General features: G+C 47.3%; 1 protein-coding gene, 1 long non-coding RNA gene and 1 pseudogene across 2 annotated transcripts in view; all 3 read right to left on the bottom strand.

Moving 5' to 3' along the window:
- TPM4 (tropomyosin 4) overlaps window positions 1-781 on the bottom strand; it is a 35,850-nt gene extending 35,069 nt beyond the window's left edge. Inside the window, exon 1 of the mRNA XM_024238029.3 lies at window positions 320-781. Coding sequence (XP_024093797.1) covers window positions 320-433 — 114 coding nt within the window. The 5' untranslated portion in view covers window positions 434-781. The remainder of the gene's footprint in view (window positions 1-319) is intronic.
- Window positions 782-1,793: 1,012 nt separating this feature from the next.
- LOC129051896 (uncharacterized) lies at window positions 1,794-2,498 on the bottom strand. Its single transcript, XR_008516428.2, has 3 exons — window positions 2,364-2,498; window positions 2,083-2,251; window positions 1,794-1,999 (listed from the first exon to the last, which is right to left on the bottom strand). It is a non-coding gene; the product is annotated as an uncharacterized LOC129051896 (long non-coding RNA).
- An 891-nt stretch (window positions 2,499-3,389) lies between these two features.
- LOC129052057 (olfactory receptor 7A10-like) lies at window positions 3,390-21,121 on the bottom strand (annotated as a pseudogene).
- Window positions 21,122-21,377: the final 256 nt, after the last annotated feature.

Raw genomic sequence — 21,377 nt, 5'->3', positions numbered from 1 at the left:
CTAGTACACAACCTCCCAGTTCAAACAACACCTCTACCTCTCTCCTAAACGTTCTCACTCTCCCTCCCCCGCCAACTCTCTCTCTGTCAAACTCACTTTGTTCGCACTGGCCCTGCTGGGGGTGGGTCCGATCGTCACCCCCTTCCAGCCCAGGACCCCATCCAAGGAAGGCAATGGTCCCCTCGCTCTTCCTCCGCCAAAGCATCAGCCTCCTGTCCTCCGGCAGGTGTCTGCGACCCCCAACTGGGCTCCGGACCCCGGCCTTCCGAACAGAGAGGACGCCCAGCAGCCCGGCGCGGCCCAGCGGAGGGCACCTCACCTGCTTGCACTTGTCCTCAGCGGCTTTCTTATCCGCCTCCGCCTGCTCCGCGCGGTCGATGGCATTCTCCTTGTCCAACTTCAGCATCTGCATTTTCTTCTTGATGGCCTCCATGGCTGGGCGCTGGCGTGGGGGGCGTGGGGTGCGCGGCGGGCTCTGTGGGGGCTGCGGCAGGCAGGGGCTGTGGCTGTGGGGCCGAGTGAGCCTGGCAGGGTGGAGGAGAGGGCCTTATAGCCTCCCGGGGTGCCTCCGCCCTCCTGCCAGGCGAGTCTTGGAGGAGGCCCAAGCCCAGGCCGGCCGGGCCAGCCGCCACTCGCTTGCTCAGGAGGACTTGGCCAGCTCACCGTGCTCCCGGCAGCCCTCGCCTTATTTGGACCTAGGATTTTCTTAAAGGAAGAAAAAAAAAAGATCCTAGCTGTTTCCATTTTTAACCTGGTGACACAGGTCCCGCGTGGGCGTGTGGGCACGGCACAGGCCCAGGAGAAGCTGCCCGGGCAGGACCTAGGGTGGGGCTGCTCTGGGCTGCCTCAGTTTCCCCATCCATCGTTGGGAGGAATGAAGAGGGTTGTGGGTGGTCTCGGGGTCCCGGTGCTGCAATGTGGGGAGGCGCCTGTCTTTTCTGCCTTGGTCTTATCTGTGGCCCCCTGAGTACCTGGTCCCCTGAAAATGGGAAAGTACTTGTTAAGTAAAATGAGCAATTCTCTGTTCCCCCCCTCCCCCGCCACCCACACACACACTTTTCTCTGCCTAGGAAACGTAGGAAACGTCTATTTATCTTTCAAGGCCCAGATCCAATGGCCCCTCCTTCAGGAAGCTGTCCTGGATTCCTAGACAGACTTTTGGACTTCCAGCCTACCATCAAGCTTTCTCCTCCCCTCTGGGTCCTACCTCTCTAGTATCAGGGATTAGGCCTCCACCCCATTTTCTGCCACCACCCTCAGGGAGCCTTCCTGGATTTCTCCCACCTCTTTCTGCCATGCCTCTGTCTCTCTTTTGATGACTGTCTCTGTGTTTCTCTCCATCTCTCTGTCTCTCCTGCCCCCCTGTGGCTTCTACTGCCCCCCTGTGGCTTCTACTGCTTGTAGCTCATGACAGGGAGAAGGCCACTTAATCAACTGATCTGGGCCATCTCTGAAACTCTTGGAGCCCAGGGCAGGCTCCTGCTGTCCTCTTTAGATCTCAGGTCTTCCTTCCCTCCCTCTTGTGCTGGGAATCAAGGTGTGGCTCCCCAGTTCACAAAGAACAGGAGACGGCCTTAGTGCCTTAGCTCCCCGCTTAAGACTCTGCCCCCGACTCTCTCCACACTGGACCCGTGTACCCCAGTTTTCCCACCCCCAGGCCTTTGTGCTGTCCGTCTCCTTGGCCCTACTATGCCTCCCTTCTCCCCTCCAGCAATCGGGGGCAGGATTTGCTGACTCCAGAAAGCTTTTTCCTTCCTTAGAGAGTAGAGCTAAAAGAATAAAACAAAAAGAATTTTTTTTTTAAAGAGAAAGTTTAATTTATTGGCTCATTCATTCAGGCACTGAATTCCTGTCACATGCTGTGTCCTAGCAGCGCACACTCAGCATGTGGGAGCTGTTACTATTATCGTTATTATTCAAGCATCATTTATGAGATGTGAACCCTTTGGGGCAGGCCATGGGGCTGGGTCTTGTCTGTGGTCTTCTGAGTACCTGGCCCCTAGAAGATAGGAAAGTGTTTGTTAAAATGAACACACACACACACACACACACACACACACACACACACACACACACACACACCTCTCTGCCTAGGAAACTTCTATTCATCCTTCAAGGCCCAGATGCAATGGCTCCTCCTCTAGGAAGCCTTCCTGGATTCCTAGACAGACTCCTGGACTCCCATCCAGCATCAAGACTCCTGTGTGGGATGAAGTGGAGGTAGGGAGGCCTCCTTGTTTTCTGCCCAAGGCTGTAGAGGAAACAGGATCGTGGGAGAGATGGGTAGTGGTCAGTGCCACTGGGGACTGTTGGTTCAGGCCAAGAGTGTCCAGCTTCCCCCTGCCCCCTCTCAGCTGCCTCACTGTTCATTAAGCCAGCTTCCTTCTCTTTGTCACGGTGAGAACTTCACCCCTGTTGGTGCAGGGGCTGAAAAGGTAGCAAATCGAACATTCTAGAACTTCTTTCATGTGCTAAAGACATTGACTTCTCCCTGTGTTCCGGAGTTAAGGGAGCCCAGCCCAGACCCCTCCCCAACTCCGTTCTTCATCCTCCTCCCTTATCCCACCCCTCCCCCATGCTACACAGACAGTTTCCTCCTGTGACAAAAGGAGACCAGAATAATTGCATCGCGAGGGACGTCAGTCATGATGAAAGGACCCTGGGTGGATAATGAAGAAATGCCGTTCATGGACTAAGCTTAGCAGATGACTCGCAGATCCCACTTTGAGCCATAAGCAGTTGGGGGGACTGTTTTTATTCCCCCCTTTTTTTTATGAGACGGAGTCTTGCTCTGTCGCCCAAGCTGGAGTGCAGTGGCATGATCTTGGCTCACTGCAACCTCTGCCTCCCAAGTTCAAGTGATTCTCCTGTCTCAGCCTCCCGAGTAGCTGGGACTACAGGTGCCTGCCACCACCCCTGGCTAAATTTTTGTATTTTTAGCAGAGATGGGGTTTTGCTATGTTGATCAGGGTGGACTCCAACTGCTGACCTCAAGTGATCCACCCACCTTTGCCTCCCAAAGTGCTGGGATTACAGGCATGAGCCACTGTCCCTGGCCTTTTATTCCCATTTTTACAGAGGAGGAAGTTGAGGCTGGCCCTCCACGTCAGAGGCCATCCAGCCAGGCGAGGCGGCTGCAACGGAAGCCCCTTTGCCTTTACAATGAACTCCAGGAATGAGCTGCGGTTATAAGCCTCTCCCCGTGTTACAAATGGGGAAACTGAGGCCCAGAGTGGCTCACCCACAGTCACCCAGCTTGTGAGTGGCCCAGCTGACTCTAGGACCGAGCTGGCAAGAAGTCCTAAGACTCCCCCACCCACCCAGCTCTGCCACAACCAGGCCTCCATGCCCACCATTTCTCATTCTCTTCACTATCTCAGGCTGAGTCATCAGAGGTCAGTCCTGATGTCCTCTCCACCCCTGCTGTCCCTCGCTGTCCCCAGAGACCCTGGGACCAGCCTCGCCGCAGGTGGTGTGGCTAATTCCAGGCCTGACACCACCGAACTCGGAAAGAGATCCCTCCCACAGGAGATGTCGGCGTGCTCCATGGCCTTGTAGGGAAGACCCTTGTCCCTGGTACGGTTTCTTGCAAAGGGAGCTCCCAGAGGTGGAGTCTGATGCGGAGGAGGGGAGAAGCAGGCTAGGAATGGCGCTAGGACTAGCTGCACGACCCCATCAGCATCTTTAGTGTGTCCTTTGCAGCCTTGGTAATGGGCTTACATCCCCTCTGGACATGAGCTCCAGGGAACACCCCAGGAGCCCTGGTAAGGGCTGGGAGGGTCATTTGGGGTCCCCAGACACTGGGGGCCCTGCCCCAGCTGTTCAGGCTGTGTATTCTGGAGCATGAGGCAGGTGGAGGCTGCCATTTATAGCTTAGGAGTGAGCTTCCCTCCTGCACTACAACCTCTCCAACTGGGGGCTTCTAAGGACAGGATGGGGGAAAGAGAACAGCCCATCAGCCTCCCAGCCACCTCCCAGTCATGAGACCCAGAGTCATTTATCAAGCATCTACTACCATGTGCGTGTTTTTGGAACACTGTGGTGGACATGACTCATCCCAGTGGGGCGAGACAACCAATAACTGCAATTATGGAATGAATTACAATAGGGTAAATGACTGTCTTTTGATACAAAAGTTCAAGGAGGTCAGGCAAAATGGCTCACACCTGTAATCCCAGCACTTTGGGAGGCTGAGATGGAAGGATCACTTGAGGTCAGGAGTTTGAGGCCAGCCTGGGCAGCATAGCAAGACCCCATCTCTACAAAAGATACAAAAACTAGCTGGGCATGGTGGTGTGTGCCTGTCGTCCCAGCTACTCAGGAGGCTGAGGTAGGAGAATCACTTGGGCCCTGGAGTTTGAGGCTGCAGTGAGCTTCTTTTTCTCTTTCTTTCCTTCTTTCTTTCTTTCTCTCTCTCTCTTTCTTTCTTTCTCTTTCCTTCTTTCCTTCTTTTCTTTCTTTCTCGAGACAAGGTCTACTCTGTTGCCCAGGCTGGAGTGCAGTGGCACAATCATGGCTCACTACAGCCTACATCCCCCAGCTTCAATTGATCCTCCCACCTCAGCCCCCTGAGTAGCTAGGACTACGGGCATGTGCCACTATGCCCGGATACTTTTTTGTTTTTGTAGAGGTGGGGTCTTGCTATGTTGCCCAGGCTGGTCTTGAACACCTGGGTTCAAGTGATCTTCCTGCCTTGGCCTCCCAAACTGTTGGGATTACAGGCGTGAGCCCCTGCGCCTGGCCTGCCGTGAACTATTATTGCACCACTGCACTTCAGCCTGGGCATCAGAGACCCCATCTCTTAAAAAATGCAAGGACAAATAGTTTATTTGGGAAGTGACCCAAGGAGATACAAGTAGAGGATGGGAAGTGAAATAGGGAAAGGAAAGTAACCATTAAGCATGCATTATGAAACCAGTTACTGCCATGGACAAACAGGGTGCAGTCCCACTGAGGGCCTCTGGAGGCAGCAGAGAGCACACTCTTTGGAGTTGTCCCGGCTGAGGGGCGAAGGAGCTGGGGTATTTATCCACCAATTCTATGCTGCTGTTGATTGAAGGCTGCTCTTAGGGGCTGTTGATTCTGCTGATCTGCCCTTGTATGGGCCACACTCACTTCAGCAGCTGGAGGAAGACCGCCTCTCCCCCTAGCAGAGAGATGAAACTGCTAGAAGTAGCCCTTGGTGTGGAGAGAAACAGTAGGAACCCAGTGGATCTGGGCAGGCACCCAGAGTGTGAGCTAATTTTTTTTTTTTTTGAGATAGTCTTGCTCTGTTGCCCAGGCTGGAGTGCAGTGGTGCGATCTCAGCTCACTGCAACCTCCGCCTCCCAGGTTCAAGCAATTCTCATGCCTCAGCCTCCCAAGTAGCTGGGATTACAGGCACGCACCACCACGCCTGGCTACCTTTTGTATTTTTGCAAAGGCAGGGTTTCACCATGTTGGCCAGGCTGGTCTCGAACTCCTGACCTCAGGTGGTCTGCCCGCCTCGGCCCCCCAGAGTGCTGGGATTACAGGCATGAGCCACCACACCCAGCCTAAAAATGTTAATGAATGCAAAATGCAGGCACCTGATTAGTCTTGGGTGGAAGTCAGGGAAAAGCCTCCCTAAGGAAATGGCAATTGAGGGAGGTCTGAACGGTGGTGATGGGGTCTATGCGAAGGTCATAGGAGGAAGGGACTGAGGGCAGGTGAGAGTGTTTGCCGTTGAATGCAGAGGTGAGGATGTGGTGTGGTGTGGTGGGTGGTGAGGCTGCAGAGATCAAACAACAGAAGAGAGGATGGGGACTGCCCCCAAACATGTCTCCTGCAGTTTGAGACATGCAGAGAGACCAAGGCAACAGGTGAGTTTACTGAGTTCCAATAGAAAAGAGCAAAAATGTTCTCAGCTTGCACTCTATGGAGTTTCATTTCATGGGGTACAATAGAGTAATAAGACGACAAGGATGACAATAAAAATGACCCTGAAGCTGGGTACAGTGGCTCACGCCTGTAATCGCAGCACTTTGGGAGGCAAAGGTGGGAGAATTGCTTGAGCCCAGGAGTTCAAGATCATCCTGAGCAACCGAGTGAGACCCCATCTCTACAAAAAATTTAAAAATTAGCTGGGTGTGGTGACATGCATCTGTAGTCCCAGCTACTCCAGAGGCTGAGGCAGGAGGATCACTTGAGCCCAGGAGTTTGAGGCTGCAGTGAGCCATGATGGTACCACTGCACTCCAGCCTGGGCAACAGAGTGAGACCCTATCTCTTAATAAAAGAAGAGTTTCCAGGCCAGGTGCAGTGGCTCACACCTGTAATCCTGGTACTTTGAGAGGCCAAGGGGTTGGATCCCTTGAGGCTAGAAGTTCGAGACCAGCCTGGCCAACATGGTGACATCCCGTCCCTACTAAAAATACAAAAAAATTAGCCGGGCATGGTGATGCACACCTGTAATCCCAGGTACTCGGGAAGCTGACAAGTATTGCTTGAACCTGGGAGGTGGAGGTTGCAATGAGCTGAGATTGCACCACTGTACTCCTGCCTGGGTGACAGAGCAAGATCCTGTTTTTTAAAAAAAATTATCCGGGAACGGGCAAACCAGTGGTGGGGCGGGCAGGGAGAAAATGGCCCTAAGTCCTCCCCAAAGTCTCTGAGCTGCACTCCGAGGGAACTGTGTGGGTTAGAGAGCTTGGCCATTAATCCCATAAAACAGGCATGACCACAAGCTTGGTGGCATCGTCATGATAATTAATAATAATTATAGTTAACAATGACATGTCTTTAATGTGTCCATGCTGTTCTACGTGCCTTGCACACATCAACTCACTTAATTTTCACCATAACCTCGTGAGATAAGTGCTATTGTCATTTCCATTTTATAAAAGGAGAAATTGAGGCAGAGAGAGGTGAAGTAACTTGCTCAAGCCAGCACAGCTAAGAAGTGGTGGTGTTGGGAGTTGAACCAAGAGTGGCTGACTCCAGATTCTACACATTGACCCACAAACTATAACCTGAGCAGCCTCCCCTATTCAACCTCCTACCTGAGTTACCTTCACAGACAGCCACTGCCTGTTGGGTGTCAATGGTGTCATTGGAGAACAATTCTCCATGGGTCTCTTGCATTTCTGTACACCCCAGAATCAGGGGCTCAGACAGCTTTTATTCCAGCTATCTTTTCAAGGATGTTTGTATAGCAAACAGCCTTGGAAGACAGAGTTTCTTCCTGTGAAGCAGAGGGCAGTTTCATTTGCTGTCCATATAATAAAGATAATGTCTCCCTCTGGTATTAAAATAAACCAGGTTTGTTTGCAGTCGACTATAAAAATCGAGATCTTTAAGCTCAGAGTTCCTCGGCTGTGGAGCTAACCCAATGTGGGCTAGTGCAAACACAAAGTTCATGCTGACTGCTGTGCCACGAGTAATAAAGTCCTTTGTCTCTGATACCGGAGTCTCATGTCTTCTGCCCACATCCATAAAACTGTAGCAGGTTCAATTGTCCACTTGCAAGTAGGATGAGATCCCAGACTCTTCACAGTTCTTGACAACTACTTGTGTCTCTGGGATGACAACTGTCACCAAGGTGTTTCTCTTGGGATCCTAGATTTGGCCTGATTAGGTCTCACTTTTACTGCTACCTTTCTTTTTTTTTTTTTTCTTAAAGAGACAGGGTCTCACTCTGTTGCCCAGGCTGGAGTTCAGTGATGCAATCATAGCTAGCTCATTGCAGCCTCCAACTCGTGGCTCAAGCGATCCTCCTGCCTCAGCCTCCCAAGTAGCTAGGACTACAGGTGTGTGCCACCACACCTGGCTAATTTTTATTTCTTTCTCTTTTTTTTTTAAATTAATTTTTACATTTTTGGTAGAGATGGGATCTTGCTATGTTGCCCAGGCTAGTCTTGAACTCCTGGCCCCTCAAGCTGTCCTCCCACCTTGGCCTCCTAAGTGCTGGGATTCCAGGTGAGATCCTCCATGCCCAGCTAAATGCACTGCTTTTTATTTATTTATTTATTTATTTTTAATTTTTTAATTTTTAATTTTTTAATATTTTTTTGAGATGGAGTTTTGCTCTTGTCACCCAGGCTGGAGTGCAATGGCATGATCTCGGCTCATTGCAACCTCCGTCTCCTGGGTTCACGTGATTCTCCTGCCTCAGTCTCCTGAGTAGTTGGGATTACAGGGGCCTGCCACCACATTCGGCTAATTTTTGTATTTTTAGTAGAGATGGGGTTTCACCATGTTGGCCAGGCTGGTCTCGAACTTCTGACCTCAGATGATCCACCCTCCTTGGCCTCCCAAAGTGCTGGGATTACAGGCATGAGCCACTGTGCCTGGTTTGTAGCTACCTTTCAAAGTAGGTGCAGAGTGGGATGGCATACCTTAACTCTTTGCTGCCTGAGTAATTTTTGTTTTTTTTTTTGAGACAGAGTCTTGCTCTGTCACCCAGGCTGGAGTGCAGTACTGCAATCATGGCTCACTGCAGCCTTGACCTCCTGGGCTCAAGCAATCCTCCTGCCTCAGCCTCCTGAATAGCTACAGGCATGGATTACAGGCATGCACCACCATGCCCACCTAAGTTTTTTGGTTTTTAGCAGAGTCGGGGTCTTGCCATGTTGCCCAGGCTGATCTTGAATTCCTGCGCTCAAGCAATCTTCCTGCCTCAACCTCCCAAAGTGTTGGGATTACAGGAATGAGCCACCACGCCCGGCCTCATGGATTGTTCTTTATAGCACAAGACTTTCCTGTGCATTGGAGGATGTTGAGCCACATTCCTGGCCTCTACCTGTTACATGCCAGTAGTATCCCATCCCTAGTCACCACAGTCAAAACAGTTTCTGGACATGGCCAAATGTCCCTGGGGCTGGAAGCGAGTGAAATCATCCCCCTTGTTGACAATCACTCCTTTAGGGAAGGACCACGATCTTAAGACATCCTTCAAAGCTGCCTCCTTCGGCTTAGGGGGTCTTTTTAAAAATAAGAAATCCCTCTACACTCCCAAATCACAGTCAACCCTCGGTATCCACAGGGGATAGATTCCAAGACCCCCTGAAAATTCAAAAAACCCAGGATGCTCAAGTTTCTTTCTTCTTTCTTTTTTTTTTTTTTTTTTGAGATGGAGTCTTGCTCTGTTGCCCAGGCTGGAGTGCAGTGGCATGATCTCGGCTCACTGCAACCTCTGCCTCCTGGGTTCAAGCGATTCTTCTGCCTCAGCCTCCAGAGTAGCTGGGACTACAGGTGCACGCCACCATATCCAGCTAATTTTTGTATTTTTAGTAGAGACGGGGTTTCACCATATTGGCCAGGCTGGTCTTGAACTCCTGACCTCATGATCCACCCACCTTGGCCCCCCGAAGTGCTGGTTCTTTCTTTCTTTCCTCTTTTCTTTTCTTTCCTTCCTTCCTTCCTTTCCTTCTTTCCTTCTCTCCTTCCTTCCTTCCTTCTCTCTCTCTCCCTCATTTTTTTTGAGACGGAGTTTTGCTTTTGTTGCCCAGTCTGGATGTAGCGGCACTATCTTGGCTCACTGCAACCTCTGCCTCCTCAGTTCTAGCGATTCCCCTGGCTCAGCTTCCTGAGTAGCTAGGAATACAGACATCTGCCACCACGCCTGGCTAATGTTTTGTATTTTTAGTAGAGACGGGGTTTCACCATGTTGGCCAGGCTGGTCTCGAGCTCCTGACCTCAGGTGATCCACCCACATCGGCCTCCCAAAGTGCTGGGATTACAGGCGTGAGCCGCTGGGCCCAGCCTCAAGTTTCTTATATAAAATTGTTGGCTGGATGCAGTGGTTCACGCCTATAATCCACCCTGGCTGAAAAAGTGAGACTCTGTCTCAAAAAAAAAAAAAAAAAAAAAAAAAGATTACCTAGAACACCCAATATAATGTATGTACTATGTAGATAGTTGTTATACTGTATTGGTTTTAAAATTTGTATTATTTTTATTGTTGTATTGTTATTTTTATTTTTTTTCCTGGATATTTTGGATCCATGGTTGGTTGAATCTGAGGATGTGGAACCTGCAGATGTGAAGGGCTGACTATATATGGAAACTATCACTGAAATGACCTCCGTTTGAACATTGGCATATCAAAATTCCTGGAACTCTGAATGAATGAATAAGTGAATGAATGAAAAAAGGAAAAAAAATATCATTTACCATGTTCATTGCAGGATTATTCATGATGGCCAAAAGGTGGAAGCAGCCCATGTCCATCAATGGCTGAATGAATGAACAAAATATGGTCTATCCATGTAATGGAATCTTACTCAGCCTTAGAAAGGGAAGAAATTCTGGCCAGGTGTGGTGACTTATGCCTGTAATCCCAGCACTTTGGGAGGCCGAGGCGAGTGGATCACTTGAGGTCAGGAGTTCAAGACCAGCCTGGCCAATATGGTGAACCCCTATCTCTACAAAAATATGAAAATTAGCTGGCATGGTGGGTGCATGCCTGTAATCCCAGTCTCTCGAGAGGCTGAGGCACAAGAATCACTTGAGCCTGGGAGGGGGAGGTTGCAGTGAGCGGAGATCCAGCTACTACACTCCAGCCTAGGCGACAGAGTAAGACTCTGTCTCAAAAAAACAAACAAACAAAAAAAAGAAGAAATTCTGACACATGTTACAACAGGGCTGCACCTTGGATCATACCGTATGATTCCACTTATATGAAGTAACTAAAGTAGTTAAATTCATAGAAAGAGAAAGTAGAATGGTGGCTCCCAGGGGCTGCAGGGAGACATAACGGGGAATTGTTTAATGGGTAGGGAGTTTCAGTTTTGCAAAATGCAAAGGGTTCTGGAGGTAACTGATGGTGATGGTTGCACAGGAATGTAAATGTGCTGAATGCCACTGACTGAACTGTAAACTTAAAAATGGTTAAATGGTGGCTGGGCGCGGTGGTTCAAGCCTGTAATCCCAGCACTTTGGGAGGCCGAGGCGGGCGGATCATGAGGTCAGGAGATCGAGACCATCCTGGCTAACACGGTGAAACCCCGTCTCTACTAAAAATACAAAAAATTAGCCGGGCGTGGTGGCGGGCGCCTGCAGTCCCAGCTACTAGGGAGGCTGAGGCAGGAGAATGGCGTGAACCCGGGAGGCAGATGTTGCAGTGAGCTGAGATCGCGCCACTGCTCTCCAGCCTGGGCGACAGTGAGACTCGTCTCAAAAAAAAAAAAAAAAAAAAGGTTAAATGGTAAATTTTATATTATGTGTGGTTTCCCAAAGTTAAAAAAAGTAACAACAATGGACGACGTTTGTTGAGCACTTACTATGTGCCAGGTACTGAGCAAGTGTTTTAGATGCTTTGTCTCAGGGTTGACAAACTTCCGTCATTCCCACATCACCTCCAACTTTTGTCCATGTCTTAGTTTGGGTTTCCCCAAAAAGTAGACCTCAAAACAAGGATTTGTGGGAGGTGGTCCCAGGAAGCATGAGGAGTGAGGAAAGTTGATGGCGAGGGGAGATACATTCATGAGTGGGCAACTTGTGCTTGTTTCCACTCAGGATATTCTGAGCAGCTGAGTAAGAGACTGCAGAGTCATCCTATGGAAGGGTTAGGACACTGTGAGTGAGTTTCCCACCAATTCATTTATTATTTTTTTTTTTTGAGAAGGAGTCTCGCTCTGTCACCCAGGCTGGAGTGCAGTGGCACAATCTCACCTCACTGCAATGTCCACCTCCCAGGTTCAAGTGATTCTCCTGCCTCAGCCTCCCGAGTAGCTGCGATTACACGTGCCCAACACCATGCCCAGCTAATTTTTTGTATTATTAGTAGAAATGGGGTTTCACCATGTTGGCCAGGCTGGTCTCGAACTCCTGACTTCAGGTAATCCACCTACCTTGGCCTCCCAAAGTGCTGGGATTACAGGCGTGAGCCTCTGTACCCGGCACCCACCAATTCTTGACCCTCATTGGTTGATGGTTACTGATATGGTTTGGATTTGTGTCTCCACCCAAATCTCATGTTGAATTGTAATTCCCAATGTTGGAGAAGGGCCTTGGTGAGGGGTGATTGGATCATGGGGATGGATTTCCCTGACCCTTGCTGTTCTCATCAAGTGAGCAAGTTCTCACAAGATCTGGTTGTTTAAAAGTGTCTAGCAGCTCCCTTCCCCTCTGTTCCTCCTGCTCCAGCCATGTAAGATGTGCCTGCTTCCCCTTCCGCTGTGATTGAAAGTATCCTGAGGCCTCCCCAGCCATGCTTCCTCTACAGCTTGTGGAACCATGAGCCAATCGAACCTCTTTTCTTTATAAATTACTAAATTACCCAGTCACCCAGTCTCAGGTAGTTCTTTTTTTTATTTATTATTATTTTTTTGAGACAGGGTCTTGCTCTGTTGCCCAGGCTGGAATACTGCAGTGGCGTGATCTCGGCTCACTGCAACCTCCACCTCCCAGGTTCAAGCGATTCTTGTGCCTCAGCCTCCAGAGTAGCTGGGATCACAGGTGTTTGCCACCATGGCCTGGCTAATTTTTTTTTTTTTTTTTTTTTTGAGACAGAGTCTTGCACTGTCGCCCAGGCCGGAGTGCAGTGGCACAATCTCAGCTCACCACAACCTCCACCTCCTGGGTTCAAGTGATTCTCATGCCTCAGCCTCCCAAGTAACTGGGATTACAGGCGCATGCCACCATGCCTGGTTAATTTTTATATTTTTAGTAGAGATGGGGTTTCACCATGTTGGTTAGGCTGATCTCGAACTACTGACCTCGTGATCTGCCTGCCTTGGCCTCCCAAAGTGCTGGGATTACAGGTGTGAGCCACTGCGCCTGGCCAGCCTGTCTGATTTTTGTATTTTTAGTAGAGATGGGATTTCATCATATTGCCCAGGCTGGTCTTGAACTCCTGACTTCAGGTGATCCACCTGCCTCAGCCTCTCAAAGTGCTGGGATTACAGGTGTGAGCCACTGTACGCTGCTCAGGTAGTTCTTTATAGCAGTGTGAGAACAGACTAATACAGTTACCTTTTGAGCATTCCACTGGCAGTTTTAGTCTTCCTTGTGTGGGGCCAAGAACATTCTGTGCTAGAAGTCTCTGGTGTGTATGAGAACTATCTGCAGATGAGCTATGGGGTGGGCTGAAAGAATATTGAAGGGGTCAGCAGCAGCACCTGCTAAGGCTACATCTGTGTACCAATGGTATTATTATTTCCTTGATGTATATTTTTTGAATCATTAAGAAAATCTCAAGTAGCTTCTTTAGCCTCATCCTAAGTGTAGTCTTGAGATACTCGTTGTGTTTTTCTTCATACACGTTTAAATAAAACATGATTATCCATTTAACATCTCAAATCATCTTGCTTGCTAGTATACAGGTAGCACATTGTCTCATTTAATCCTCTTAACATCCCTAGGCTGTAGGTAATAGTATCTTTGTTTTACGTATGAGACCACTGAGGTTCAAAGGGGTGAAATGACTCTGCTCATGGGTACATGGGAAAGAAATAGCAGAATCATGCTTTGGAGAATATTAACTGTGTACCAATTCTATTCTCCCATCTTTTATAGCAGACAGAATTGTGACCTTGCAGGGACATCACATTCTCCAGCCTCGCTTGCAGCGAGGCCGTGTGGGTGGCTAAGTTCTCACTGATGGAATATGAATGTAAGTTATATGTGCACCACCTGAGTGAAGCCTCAAAGACAGTAGATTTACCTCCTCCATGCTCTCTTTTTTCCTTGTTTGCAAGCTGGTATATGGACTTAGCTAAGACACAACCTACAGACAGGGCAAATGCCTTATCTATTAATGGAGAAATAAAATGAAAGAAACTTGGGTCCATAGAAGGTTGCATGAAGCAGAGTTGCATGTTGAACCAAAACTAGAGAGAGAAATAAACTTCTGTCTGTTTAAAATATTGCATTTTGGACTTCTCACTTCTTTTTACTGAAGCTTAGACTTTTGTCCTAATAAACACAGTAACTGGTTCCAGAAGTAGGGTGTAGCCATAAGAATAGATGGCATTTGATTAATGGCTGGGTTGTGAGGGCACAGATATTTCAGGCTGGAAAGCTGGGTATCCTCCTTAGGCCAAGGCAAAATGTATAATCTTAAGAGAACTAGGAAGATAGTTCAAATGGTAATTGAACTTGAATTTCTAGATGAAGTGATTAGAAAGAGGCAGAACATGGTTGTAAGTTGGTTGCTTCCTGCTGCTTTTAGCAAAGTGTTATAAAAAAGATGCGGACTTAGTGGTCAAGAACTTGGCCAATATGCAGAGATGGAAGAATCCACAGATAAAAGTCCACAAAGAGTTAGAGAAGTCATCTGACTCTGATTTCTCCAACAGTGAGTGGTAAATAGGCTTTTCACTTAAGGTATTTGTTTCAAATGTCCTCAGGCAGCCACCATTATCGTGCTAGAGAGGTTTGGGTAAACTAAGGAATGTAAAAATCTGATGTCTTCAGAAGAACTTTTGGTGTGGTTACTGATTGGAAGCAAATAGCTCACTAAGTGTTTTAGAGAATTATCTTGAAACCATGAACCCAGCCTGTGTATCAGCCTTAAGGAAATCCCTAATTTGCACCACAGGAATCAGGCTATGGTAACTGCAGAGTTCCCAAGCAGGGCACCCCCCTCAAAACTAACTCTAGATGTGGCCATGGAAGATAAGTGGACAAGGAAGAAAACCCCGGATAGAAAAACCAGTGAACAATAGACGATGGAGTTTCCCGGAGAGATCCACCAGGGTCTCACCAAATGATTTATTCTACTTAACAATCAGAGAGTTAAAAAAAAAAATCCTGTCCAGCAAGATTTGATCATTACTCTGTGCTAGCAACTGGTATAATATTGTGTATTCAATGAGGAGAGGGCCAGAAAAATTGACTTTTAGTTTACAAATTATTGGATCATGAGAGAAACAGTAAGACCTGCCTGATGAAGAAGACTGTGTTTTAGCCAGAGATTTTGGACTCTGAGCTGGATGCATCAATAACACGAGATATTGCCTTCTTCCAGGAAGTGTATAAAGGTATTTTATGGTGGGAAGAGGCATGTTTTCATATATTTGGTGGCTAGAGGATGGAATGTGGACTGCTAGCTCTCTACAAAAACCCATTCTCCCCTTCTATAATAACAAAATCACAGCCTAGCAACTTGGTTGACCATGTTTTACCAAATGTTTTGCCTTGGCCTAAGGAAGATACTCAGCTTTCCAGCCTGAAATATCTGCGTCCTCACAACCCTGTCATTAAGCAAATGCCATCTATTTTTATGGTGTACCCCACTTCTGGAACCAATTACTGCGTTTGTTAGGACAAAAGTCTAAGCTCCAGTAAAGAGAAGTGAGAGGTCCGAAATTCAATGTTTTAAAATTTACTTTTCTCTCTAGTTTCAGTTCAGCATGCAATTCTGCTTCATGCAATTATTTAGGGACCAAGGTTCCAATATTATATTTCTGGGCCTCTCTTGCAGCTAGGTGTAACCCAGTGTGGAATGTGAAAAGCAGGTGGCATTTCCAGATAGTAGGCTTGCCTCCTCTGTGCACTCTGATTATTATTATTTTTTGTAATCCAGAGTTCACAGCTTTGCTCTTATAGACAAGAACAATGTTTAGGAAATGGGTGGGAAACAAGATGCAGGAAACTTGGGTCTCTGAGTGACTGAGAGGAGTAGAGCCATGCACTGACCTAGGATTCTGTTATGGGAGAAATAAGCTACTACGTTGCTTCAGCTATGAATCCACTCACTAGAGTCTTTTTTTTTTTTTGAAACGGGGTTTTGCTCTTGTTGCCCAGGCTGGAGTACAATGGCATGATCTCGGCTTGCTGCATCCTCCACCTCCTGGGTTCAAGCGATTCTCCTGCCTCAGCCTCCCAAGTAGCTGGGATTACAGGCATGCGCATGTGCCACTATTCTTGGCTAATTTTGTATTTTTTTTTTTTTTTTTTTTTTTTTAGTAGAGATGGGGTTTCACCATGTTGGTCAGGCTGGTCTTGAACTCCTGACCTCAAGTGATCCACCTGCCTTGGCCTCCCAAAGTGCTGGGATTACAGGTGTGAGCCACTGCACCCAGCCTTTTATTCTTTTTATTTTTAGTAAATCTTATGAGTTCGATTATGTCTCTTCTCCCAATTCATATGTTGAAGTCCTAATCCCCAGTATCTCAGAATGTGACCTTATTTAGAAATAGGATTAAGTATAATAACTAAGATGAAGTCATACTGGAGAATGGTGGGCTCCTAATATAGTATAACTGGTGTCCTTATAAAAAGGTGACATTTAAAGACAGATGCGCACACAGGGAGAATGCCATGTGAAGATGAACGCAGAGGTCTACAAGCCAAGGAACATCAAAGATTGGCAGCAAACCACAAGAAGCTAGAGAACAACATCATATGGAACATGAAAAAAATTGAAGCATTCCCTTTGAGAACTGGAACAAGACAAGGATGCCCACTCTCACCACAACTGTTCAACATAATACTGGATGTGCTAGCCAGAGCAATTAGGCAAGAGAAAGAAATAAAAGTCATCTAAATAGGAAAAGAAGAAGTCAAACTATCTCTCTTTACTGACAATATGATTCCATACTTAGAAAACCCTAAGGACCCCACCAAAAAGCTATTAGAACTAATAAACAATTTTAGCAAGGTTTCAGGGTACAAAATCAACGTACAAAAATCCGTAGCATGTCCATACACCAGTACATCCAAGCTGACAGCCAAACCAAATACACAATCCCATTTATAGTAACCACACAAAAAAGTACCTAGGAATACATCTAACGGAGGAGGTGAAAGATCTTTACAAGGAGAACTGCAAAACACTTCAAAGAAATCATAGATGACACAAACAAATGGAAAAACATTCCATGCTCATGGATTAGAAGAATCAATATAATTCAAATGGCCATACTGCCCAAAGCAACCTACAGATTCAATGCTATTCTTATCAAACTACCAAAACCATTTTTCACAAAATTGAAAAAACTATATTAAAACTCTTATGGAACCAAAACAGCTTGAATAGTCAAAGCAATCCTAAGAAAAAAGAACAGAACTGGAGGCATCACATTATCTGACTTCAAACCATACTATAGGGCTACAGTAACCAAAACAGCATGGTACTGATACAAAAACAGACACACAGACCAATGCAATAGAATAGAGAGCCCAGAAATAAAGCCACACACCTACAACCATCTGATCTTCAACAAAGTTGACAATAATAAGCAATGGGGAAAAGACTTCCTATTCAATAAAAGGTGCTGGGATAGCTGGCAAGTCACACGCAGAAGAATGAAACTGGACCCCTCCCTTTCACCATATACAAACATTAACTCAAGATAGATTAAAAATTTAAATGTAAGACCTCAAATCATAAGAATCCTGGAAGAAAACCTAGGAAACATGAATTTATGACTAAGTCCTCAAAAGCAGTTGCAATGAAAACAAAAATTGACAAATGAGATCTAACCAAATTAAAGAGTTTCTGCACAGCAAAAGAAACTACCAACAGAGTAAGCAGATAACCTACAGAATGGGAGAAAATATTTGCAAACTGTGCATCTGACAAAGGTCTAATATCCAGAATCTACAAGGAACTTAAATAATTGAACAGGCAAAAAACAGATAACCCCATTAAAAAGTGGGTAAAGGACATTAACAGACACTTCTCAAAAGAAGTCGTACAAGTGGCTAGCAAACATATGAAAGAATGATCACCATCACTAGTCAACAGAGAAATGCAAATCAAAACCACAATGAGATACCATCTCACACCAGTCAGAATGGCTATTCTGAAAAAGTAAAACAAACAAACAAAAAACAAAAACAAAACCCACCAGACATTAAAGAGACTGCAGAGAAAATGGAATGTTTATCCTGTACTGATGAAAATGTAAATTAGTTCAGCCACTGTGGAAAGCAGTTTGGAGATTACTCAAAGAAATTAAAACAGAGCTACCTGGCCGGGCACGGTGGCTCACACCTGTAATCCCAGTACTTTGGGAGGCCGAGGTGGGTGGATTGCCTGAGGACAGGAGTTCGAGACCAGCTGGGCCAACATGGTGAAACCCCGTCTCTACTAAAAATACAAAAATCAGCCAGGCCTGGTGGTGGGTGCCTACAATCCCAGCTACTCAGGAGGCCGAGGCAGAAGAATCACTTGAACCCAGGAGGCGGAGGTTGCAGTGAGCCAAGATCATGCCATTGCACTCTAGCCTGGGTGACAAGAGTGAGACTCCATCTCAAAAAAACAAAAACAAAAAAAACCCAAAAACAGAGCTACCATTCGACCCAGCAGTCCTGTTACTGGGTGTATACTCCAAAGAAAACAAAAATCAGTCTACCAAAAAGGCACATGCATGCATGTGTTCATTGCAGCACTATTCACAGTAGCCAAGACATTGTGACACAGAGGTGCAAAGTCAGAGGTCAGGGTGCAATGCAACAGGTTCCTTCCATTGAACTGGACACTATAGTGTCCGATGGTGCACAGCTCTAATGTACGTCATATACAGAAGCTTGTTTTCCAAACCTTACAGCTCAAAATTACATAAACTTGATAGAATTCTCCCCCAATTTGACAGTCATCCTGAACATTTATTTTTACATTTCCAGTAATAAACTGTCAAGTTCAAATAATTTTTCCAGCAGGCTGGGCGTGGTGGCTCACGCCTGTAATCCCAGCACTTTGGGAGGCCGAGGTGGGCTGACTACTTGAGGTCAGGAGTCTGAGACCAGCCTGGCCAACATGGTGAAACCCCATCTCTACTAAAAATACAAAAAAAGTTAGTGGGGTGTAGTGGTGCGTGCCTGTAGTCCCAGCTACTCAGGAGGCCGAGGCAGGAGAATCACTTGAACACAGGAGGCGAAGGTTGCAGTGAGCCGAGATCACCCCACTGCACTCCAGCCTGGGTGAAAGAGTGAGACTTCACCTCCCCCCACCCCCCCCACACACAAAAAAGCCCTGGAGGAGCTTGTTTGCCCCTTCCACCATTTGAAGGCATCATCTATGGGCTCTCACCAGACACTGAATCTGCTGGCACCTTGATCTTGGACTTCCCAGCCTCCAGAACTGTTAGCAGTAAACCTCTGTTGTTCATAAACTATTCAGTCTAAAGTATGTTGTTCTAGCAGCTAAAACAAACTAAGACATTGGTACCAAGAAGTGGAATGTTATTGTAAGAAATACCCAGAAATGTGGTAGCAGCTTTGGAACTGGGTAATGGGTAGAGGCTGGAAGAGCGTGCAGGTGCATGCTAGAAAAAGACTGCATTATTGTGAACAAAGCCTTAAAAGTGATTCTGGTGAAGTCTTAAAAGAAAAGGAGAGAAAGCCTCAATCTTTTTAAAGTTTACTTAGGTGGCAGTGATGAGAATGTTGTAGCAATATGAATAGCAAAGGCCATTCTGAGGAGGTCCCAGATGGAAATGAGGACCATGTTGTTGAAAACTGGAAGAGGCCAGGTGCGGTGGCTCGCACCTGTAATCCCAGCATTTTGGAAGTCTTAGGCAGGCACACTTGAGCCCCAGAGTTTGAGACCAGCCTGGGTTAATATGGAGAGATCTCATCTCCATAAAAAATACAAAAAAATTAGCTGGGCATGATGGCACACGCCTGTGGTCCCAGCTACTCGGGAGGCTGAGATGGGAGGATCATTTGAGCCTGGGGGGTTGAGGCTGCAGTGAACTACGATCATGCCGCTGCAGTGAACTACGATCATGCCGCTGCAGTGAACTACGATCATGCCGCTGCGGTGAACTATGATCATGCCACTGCAGTCCAGCCAGGGTGACAGAGTGAGACCCGTTTAAACAATAACAACAACAACCACAAAAAATGGGAGGAAAAGTGATTATTATTACAAAGTGCCAAAAGAATGTGTGGCTGAATGGCATTCATGTCCTTGTGTTTTGTGTAGGGGTTGCGCCCTCACATTGTTGAGAGCGGCATCTGAGCAGGCCAACTTCAGCAGCTGGCTGAGGTTGCAGAAGACATGGCTGACCCACTCATAGGTGCAGAGTGAGAGGCGGGTCAGTAACCCTGGGTGAGTCAGGGCATTCCTGAATGCGAAGGTCCAGGAGGCCACCACCAGGAGGCCACAGAGCTGTGGTGTCACAGACCTGATGGAGTTCAGAGAGTGACAGATGGCCACACAGTGGTCATTGGCCATTGCAGTCAGCAGGAAGCTGTGGATGACTAAGGATGAAGAAGAGCATCTGGGCCAGGCAACCAGCGTAAGGAATCCCTTTGCATCCTGACACGACATAAGGGATCTCTTTGCACGCTCAGCGTCCTGGGGATGGTGGTGGAGGTGAAGCAAGTGACCACGAAGGCCAGGTTGGCAAGGGAAAAGTGCACGAGCACGGAGAGCCGGGTGTCAGTGGCAATGGCTGGGATGATGAGCAGGTTCTTTTTTTTTTTTTTTTTTGAGCCAAAGTCTCGCTCTGTCGCCCAGGCTGGAGTGCAGTGGTGTGATCCTGGCTCACGGCAACCTCTGCCTCCTGGGCTAAAGCAATTCGTTGATGAGCAGGTTCTTCAGCCCCGTGACCGAGAATATGCTCAGGAAGAGGATGAGCATGAGTTCCTCCAAGAGGCCCAAGAGCAGAAACTCAGAGACCCAGGCAAGATGTTACCAGGTGGAAGGTCTTGACTGTGAGTTGTCCAAGTTCTTGGCGTGTTGAACAAAGTAAAGCAACAAAAGAAAGAAGCAACTAAAGACAAGCAACAGAAGAAGAGAGTCATGAAAGCACTGATTTATCAAGGCAAAAGTACATTCCATAGAGTGGAAGTGGGCTCGAGCAAGTGGCTCAAGAGCACCCCCAACTGAGGTTTTTATTAAGATAGAATAATTTGGCAACATCTCAGGTGCCCTTTGGAGGCCTCTAATTGGTTACACCCTATGAAGGGTGGCCCTGTGACCAATCAGAGGCTGAAGTGGAGACAGCCCAGGACCAATCAGAGGCTGAAGTGGAAACTTCTGTCTTGTTATTATAGGAGGGAGGATGTAGCCTGTATGCTGCCTAATGTTGCGGAGAAGTGGCTGCACCTGCTGTTCTTATGCTTGTGCCTTAACCCTTGGTTATCCTAATTCCCTATTCTGCCTCAAAAGTTCATCCCTGCCATAGCTAACCTGGGTCAACTAGAAAGGAAACGGAGGAGCTGTCCACGGTTCTGGCTGAGGCCAGCCCCCGACCCCATTGCATCCCGATCTCATCCCCTCTTTTTGGGTTCAGACATTCAGCAATTCTCCCAACTCTTTCCTGCAATAGGATTTCCTCCTTCCTATTGGCTCAATTATTCCTTTTTTAAAATTTAAATTTTTATTTGTAGAGACAGGATCTTTCTGTGTCCCCCAGGCTGGAGTGCATTGGTGAGATCATAGCTCACTGCAGCAGCCTTGACCTCCTGGGCTCAAGTGATCCTCCCACCTCAGGAAGAGCTGGGACAACAGATGCACGC

The sequence above is a fragment of the Pongo abelii genome, chromosome 20 (genome assembly GCF_028885655.2).
Source record: "Pongo abelii isolate AG06213 chromosome 20, NHGRI_mPonAbe1-v2.0_pri, whole genome shotgun sequence".
Lineage (NCBI taxonomy): Eukaryota > Metazoa > Chordata > Mammalia > Primates > Hominidae > Pongo > Pongo abelii.
Note: the sequence above shows the minus strand (reverse complement) of the source record. Positions and strands in the feature narration are given on the sequence as shown.